At 43.2% G+C, this 7,500-nt stretch overlaps 1 protein-coding gene across 1 annotated transcript in view; it reads left to right on the top strand.

Annotated features, from left to right (window-relative positions):
• Nucleotides 1–7,500, top strand: part of si (sucrase-isomaltase (alpha-glucosidase)) — a 116,988-nt gene that overhangs the window by 103,316 nt on the left and 6,172 nt on the right. Inside the window, exons 41-46 of the mRNA XM_055895063.1 lie at nucleotides 3,527–3,675; nucleotides 5,050–5,134; nucleotides 5,831–5,887; nucleotides 6,018–6,142; nucleotides 6,583–6,671; nucleotides 7,353–7,402. Coding sequence (XP_055751038.1) covers nucleotides 3,527–3,675; nucleotides 5,050–5,134; nucleotides 5,831–5,887; nucleotides 6,018–6,142; nucleotides 6,583–6,671; nucleotides 7,353–7,402 — 555 coding nt within the window. The remainder of the gene's footprint in view (nucleotides 1–3,526; nucleotides 3,676–5,049; nucleotides 5,135–5,830; nucleotides 5,888–6,017; nucleotides 6,143–6,582; nucleotides 6,672–7,352; nucleotides 7,403–7,500) is intronic.

Genomic DNA, 7,500 nt, shown 5'->3' with positions numbered 1-7,500 from the left:
TTGAACTAATTCATAGTGTGTATGTGAACATAACTGTTATGTTCTGGCCTCGATGACAGCTTTGCATACTCTTGGCATTCTCTCAACCAGCTTCACCTGGAATGTCTTGAAGGAGTTCCCAGATATGTTGAGCACTTGATACCTGATTTTCCTTCGCTATGCGGTCCAACTCATCCCAAACCATCTCAATTGGGTTGAGGTTTGGTAATTGTGGATGCCAGGTCATCTGATGCAGCCTTCCATCACTCTCCTTATTAGTTAAATAGCCCTTACACAGCCTGGGGGTGTGTTGGGTCATTGTCTTGTTGAAAAACAAATGAAAGTCCAAATAATCACTGCAGAATGCTGTGGTAGCCATGCTGGTTAAGTGTGCCTTGAATTCTAAATAAATCACTGACAGTGTCACCAGCAAAGCACCCCCACACCATCACACCTCCTCCTCCATGCTTCACGGTGGGAACCACACAAGCGGAGATCATCCGTTTACCTACTCTGTATCTCACAAAAACACGGCGGTTGGAACCAAACATCTCAAATTTGGTCTCATCAGACCAAAGGACATATTTCCACCGGTCTAATATCCATTGCTTGTGGTTCTTGGCCCAAGCAAGTCTCTTCTTATTGGTGTCCTATAGTAGTGCTTTCTTTGCAGCAATTCGACTATGAAAGCCTGATTCAGACAGTTTATTCTGAACAGTTGATGTTGAGATGTATCTGTCACTTGAACTCTATGAAGCATTTATTTGGGCTGCAATTTCTGATGTTGGTAACACTAATGAACTTATCCTCTGCAGCAGAGGTAACTCTGGGAACTCCTTTCCTGTGGCGGTCCTCATGAGAGCCAGTTTCATCATAGCACTTGATGGTTTTTGCGACTGCACTTGAAGAAACTTTCAAAGTTCTTGAAATGTACTGTATTGACTGACCTTCATGTCTTAAAGTAATGATGGACTGTCATTTCTCTTTGCTTATTTGAGCTGTTCTTGCCGTAATATGGACTTGGCAAACCTGTATTTGGGGAGTTTCTCCCATTCTTCTCTGCAGATCCTCTCAATCTCTGTCAGGTTGGATGGGGAGCGTTGTTAAACAGCTATTTTCAAGTCTATCCAGAGATGTTTGATTGGGTTGAAGTCTGTGCTCTGGCTGGGACACTCAAGGACATTCAGAGACTTGTCCCGAAGCCACTCCTGCGTTGTCTTGGCTGTGTGCTTAGGGTCATTGTCCTGTTGGAAGATGAACCTTCGCCCCAGTCTGAGGACCTGAGCGCTCTGGAGCAGATTTTCATCAAGGATCTCTCTGTACTTTGCTCCGTTCATCTTTGCCTTGATTCTGACTAGTCTCCCAGTCCCTGCCGCTGAAAAACATCCACACAGCATGATGATGCCACCACCATGCTTCACTGTGGGGATGGTACCAGGTTTCCTCAAGATGTGACGCTTGGCATTCAGGCCAAAGAGTTTAATCTGGCTTTCATCAGTCCAGAGAATCTTGTTTCCCATGGTCTGATAATCCTTTAGGTGCCTTTTGACAAACTCCAAGCGGGCTGTTATGTGCCTTTTTGTCACGTTCCTGACCTGTTTTCCCTTGTCATGTATTTGTTTTAGTTGGTCAGGGCGTGAGTTGGGTAGGTTGTCTATGTGTGATTTTCTATGTTGGGGTTTTTGTGTTTGGCCTGGTATGATTCTCAATCAGAGACAGCTGTCAATCGTTGTCCCTGATTGAGAGTCATACTAAGGCAGCCGGGGTTTCACGTGTGTTTTGTGGGTGTTTGTTCCTGTGTCAGTGTTTGGACCACACAGGACTGTTTCGGGTTAGTCACGTTTGTTGGTTTTTGTATTTTGTAGTGTTTGTTGTTTTTCCATTAAATAATGAACACTTACCAATCCGCATCTTGGTCCGATCCATGTTCCTCCTCGTCTGAGGAGGAGAACGACTACGACAGCCGTAACACTTTTACTGAGGAGTGGCTTCAATCTGGCCACTCTAACATAAAGGCCTGATTGATGGAGTGCTACAGAGATGGTTGTCCTTCTGGAAGGTTCTCCCATCTCCACAGAGGAACTCTGAGCTCTGTCAGAGTGACCATCGGGTTCTTGGTCACCTCCCTGACCAAGGCCCTTCTCCCTCAATTATGCAGTTTGGCCGGGTGTTCAGCTTTAGGAAGAGTTTTGGTGGTTCCAAGCTTCTTCAATTTAATAATGATGCAGGCTACTGTGCAGAATTATTTTGGTACCCTTTCCCAGATCTGTCCCTCGACACAATCCTGTCTCAGAGCTCTACGGACAATTCCTTCAACCTCATGGCTTGGTTTTTGCTCTGAAATGCATTGTCAATTGTGGGACCTTATACAGACAAGTGTGTGTATTTCCAAATCATGTCCAATGATTATTTTAAAACAGTTTTTACTTTGTCATTATGGGGTATTGTGTGTAGATTGATGAGAAAAACAAATAATTTAATCCATTTTAGAATAAGGCTGTAATGTAAGAAATGGTGGAGAATTTCAAGGAATCTGAATACTTTCTGAATTTACTGTAAATAACTCGACCGATATTGTGTAAATAACTGTTCTGGACCTATAGTGGGTAAATAACTGTTCTGGACCTATAGTGGGTAAATAACTGTTCTGGACCTATAGTGTGTAAATAACTGTTCTGGACCTATATTGTGTAAATAACTGTTCTGGACCTATAGTATGTAAATAACTGGACCTATAGTGTGTAAATAACTGTTCTGGACCTGTATTGTGTTAATAACTGTTCTGGACCTATAGTGTGTTAATAACTGTTCTGGACCTATAGTGTGTAAATAACTGTTCTGGACCTATAGTGTGTAAATAACTGTTCTGGACATATATTGTGTAAATAACTGTTCTGGACCTATAGTGTGTAAATAACTGTTCTGGAGCTGTAGTTCTGTAAGGCAATCTGGTTACACTTGCAAGACACCACATGTGCAGCTGTACTGTCATTAACTGCTCTGTGTGTGTGTGTGTTTCTGTGTGTTTCTGTGTGTGTGTGTGTGTGTGTGTGTGTGTGTGTGTGTGTGTGTGTGTGTGTGTGTGTGTGTGTGTGTGTGTGTGTGTTTGTGTGTTTGTGTTTCTGTTTACGTGTGTGTTTTTGTGTGTGTGTGTTTCTGTGTGTGTGTGTGTGTTTCTGTCTTTCTCTGTGTGTGTGTGTGTGTGTGTGTGTGTGTGTGTGTGTGTGTGTGTGTGTGTGTGTGTGTGTGTGTGTGTGTGTGTGTGTGTGTGTGTGTGTGTGTGTGTGTGTGTGTGTGTGTGTGTGTGTGTGTGTGTGTGTGTGTTCCCATGTGTGTGTGTGTGTGTGTTTCTGTCTTTCTGTGTGTGTGTGTGTGTGTGTGTGTGTGTGTGTGTGTGTGTTCCCATGTGTGTGTGTGTGTGTGGTCCCATGTGTGTGTGTGTGTGTGTATTCCCATGTGTGTGTGTGTGGGTGTGTTCCCATGTGTGTGTGTGTGGGTGTGTTCCCATGTGTGTGTTTGTGTGTGTGTGTTTCTGCGTGTGTTACAGAGACAAGACCCTGTATCGTGGAATGCATCATTTTCTGCGGCTTCTCGTGATGTGTTGAATATCCGCTACACTCTCCTTCCCTACCTCTACACACTCATGTTTTACGCCCACAGCGAAGGAAGTACCGTGGTCCGACCGCTGCTGCATGAGTGAGTACACACACACACACACACACACACACACACACACACACACACACACACACACACACACACACACACACACACACACACACACACACACACACACACACACACACACACACACACACACACATACATTCAACTAGCTCTCACAGTCCCACGTCAGTATTAGAAGTTCATACATGTTTCTCAAACTTAACATTTCGAACTTGTTCCTAACATCAAATTTCAACATGTTTACCTTTAATTTTAGGCATTAACTCTGAATTTCTAAGGTTAGATTTAGGTTTAGGCATTAACTCCAACATTTTAAAATGTTGGTATTAACTCTGGTTAAGGTTTGGGTTAAGGTAAGGGTTAAGGTTTGGGATAAGCATAAAACAAAAATATTAAAAAATATACGTTTGAATCACTCGATTCAAACATGCAACCTTTGTCACCAGAGGCAGATGCTTACGCCCATCTGTCATCCCTGTCAATGACCTAACAAAAACTAAAACCTGCTTGACGGTAAAGCTGTCACTGTTGGCCAGTTTCCACGTCATCTCCCGACATCCTCAGACATGGATTTATGTTAAATACGGTCGCTAGAATTTCCAATCCCAATGATGATAACAATCACCATAGCTTTGACCAATTCTTCCTAGGTTGTAAAGCTAGGGTTAATAAGAATTAAGCAATGTCCCAGATTTCTGCAAAAGGTTGGTTCTTTATTCACGAGAACGTTCTAAAGTCAACCAAAATTTGAACAGTCTTTATAACCCCCTCTACACACACACACACAGTTTTATCAGCCTTGGGCAGTTTCTCACCGTTCTCTCCTCTCCTCTCTAGATTAGAGAGGCCTTGGAAGGGCCCTCCTGTTGTCAGCTTTTTCAGAGTTATCATGTTCAGTCTACCAGCCTCTGTTTTCTCAACAATACATTTCTCCCTCTTAACTTGTCCCACACATGTATTATTGGAATATAGTCTTATAATTCTAATACATTTCACATAGTCTTATACGTTTCAGGGTGGAATTCTTTAGTCATTACTTTAAACATATAAATTCCCTTATCAAACACTGATTATTATTTGTACCAGTATTTAACCTGGCAATTCTCTTAAGAAAAAAATTCTTATTTTCAATGACAGCCTACCGGGGAACATTGCCTTGTTCAGGGGCAGAACGACAGATTTTTACCTTGTCATCTCGGGGATTCGATCTTGCAACCTTTCAGTTACTAGTCCAACGCTCTAACCACTAGGCTACCTGACCTGGCTGTGTATATAATTGATATGGGTTTCACCTTGTCTTTTTCTATAGATGGAGGAGAAATGTACCCTTGACATGAGAAATGTACCCTTGACATGAGTGTGTATCAATGTGTCCTCTGGCAGGTTTGTGAGTGACAGGAAGACGTGGGACATCCACAGACAGTTCCTGTGGGGCCCTGCTCTGCTCATCAGCCCGGTCCTGGATGAGGTAACTAACCACTTATATATATGTCCTGGATGAGGTTATTATCCACTTATATATCTGTCCTGGATGAGGTAACTAACCACTTATATATCTGTCCTGGATGAGGTAACTAACTACTTATGTATCTGTCCTGGATGAGGTTATTATCCACTTATATATCTGTCCTGGATGAGGTAACTAACCACTTATATATATGTCCTGGATGAGGTTATTATCCACTTATATATCTGTCCTGGATGAGGTAACTAACCACTTATATATCTGTCCTGGATGAGGTAACTAACTACTTATGTATCTGTCCTGGATGAGGTTATTATCCACTTATATATCTGTCCTGGATGAGGTAACTAACCACTTATATATATGTCCTGGATGAGGTTATTATCCACTTATATATCTGTCCTGGATGAGGTAACTAACCACTTATATATCTGTCCTGGATGAGGTAACTAACTACTTATGTATCTGTCCTGGATGAGGTTATTATCCACTTATATATCTGTCCTGGATGAGGTAACTAACCACTTATATATCTGTCCTGGATGAGGTAACTAACCACTTATGTATCTGTCCTGGATGAGATTACTAACCACTTATATATCTGTAACAAATTCCCTGTCAACGTTCCCAAATAACAATTCAAACGGGTAATATAGTTATTTTCATTTAATGTGTTATTTGACCCTATTTGATTGACAGGGGGACAGAGAGGTTAAGGGGTACATCCCAGACGACCTCTGGTATGACTTCCACACGGTGAGGCACCAAAACACACTCACACACACACATTGTGATTGATATAAATGTAGAAATTGATGTTCAAATCTATTTAGAAGGAATGTTGTATTCATATTAATGATGAATTGTGTTGTAATGGTGTGTCTAGGCCAAAGCTATTGGGGTGAAGGGTCAGATGTTAACCATGCCAACACCTCTAGACCGCATCAACCTCCACGTGAGAGGAGGATACATCCTGCCCTGGCAGAAACCAGAGAACAACACACACTACAGGTGTGTGTGTGTGTGTGTGTGTGGGTGTGTGTGTGTGTGTGTGTGTGTGTGTGTGTGTGTGTGTGTGTGTGTGTGTGTGTGTGTGTGTGTGTGTGTGTGTTAGATGTGATATTCATTGTGGAGGGAGGGAGACAATGGTGAGGGATCAGATGTAACTCAGCAGCATGAATATTAATGTCTGTCCTTAGAAAGAGGTATAAATAAACCCCCACAATGCACTGCAGGTGACATACACTTGTCATTGTCCTTCAGCGGTCCGCAATCACCTCTCTCGCTCTCTCTCTCTCTCTCTCTCTCTCTCTCTCTCTCTCTCTCTCTCTCTCTCTCACTCTTTCTCTCTCTCACTCTTTCTCTCTCTCACTCTTTCTCTCTCTCACTCTTTCTCTCTCTCACTCTTTCTCGTTTTCTTTCTCTGATTGTCTCTCTCCACTCCCCTTCAGTCGGAAGAATCCTCTGGGGCTGATCGTTGCCCTGAGCGACAATGGAACTGCACAAGGTTCCCTGTTCTGGGATGATGGGGAGGGGATCGGTGAGTAGACACATGACACACAGGGACACACAGGGACACACACACACAGACATGCAGACAGACACACACACACACACACACACACACACACACACACACACACACACACACACACACACACACACACACACACACACACACACACACACACACACACACACACACACACACACACACACACACACACACACTCACACAGTGTCTGTCTCTGACATGGTGGAGTGTGTTTGAAGTGGTATGAGGGCTCCTGTCAGATAGAAGAAGACTGAAGAAGAGTGACAGAAACTATTACTGTAATAACCCTGTCTCTGCCTGGAAATATGCTCTCCATCACTCACTCTTTTATCTCTCTCTCTCCCTCTTTCTCTCCTCTCTTCTCTTTTATCTCTCTCTCTCCCTCTTTCTCTCCTCTCTTCTCTTTTATCTCTCTCTCTCACTCTTTCTCTCCTCTCTCCTCTTTCTACTCCCTATCTCTCTCCCTCCTTCCCTCTCTCTCTCTCGCTCTCTCTCTCTCTCTCTCTCTCTCTCTTTCTCTCCTCTCTTCTCTTTCTACTCTCTCTCTCTCTCTCTCTCTCTCTCTCTCTCTTTCTCTCCTCTTCTCTTTCTACTCTCTCTCCCTCTTTCCCTCTCTCTCTCCCTCTTTCTCTCCTCTCTTCTCTTTCTCTCTCTCTCTCTCCCCAGATACGTACGCGAATAAGCAGTACCAACACAACTCTTTCACAGTTGCTTCGGTGAGTTCACATGTTGACAGGTTACCTGGTCTGGGAGGAGAGAACCCTTTCAGTGTCTAGCTTCTTGAACGTCACTCAAAAGCATTTTGTTGTTGTAA

Source organism: Salvelinus fontinalis, chromosome 33 (assembly GCF_029448725.1).
Source record: "Salvelinus fontinalis isolate EN_2023a chromosome 33, ASM2944872v1, whole genome shotgun sequence".
Lineage (NCBI taxonomy): Eukaryota > Metazoa > Chordata > Actinopteri > Salmoniformes > Salmonidae > Salvelinus > Salvelinus fontinalis.
This window is presented reverse-complemented; position numbering and strand designations above follow the sequence as displayed.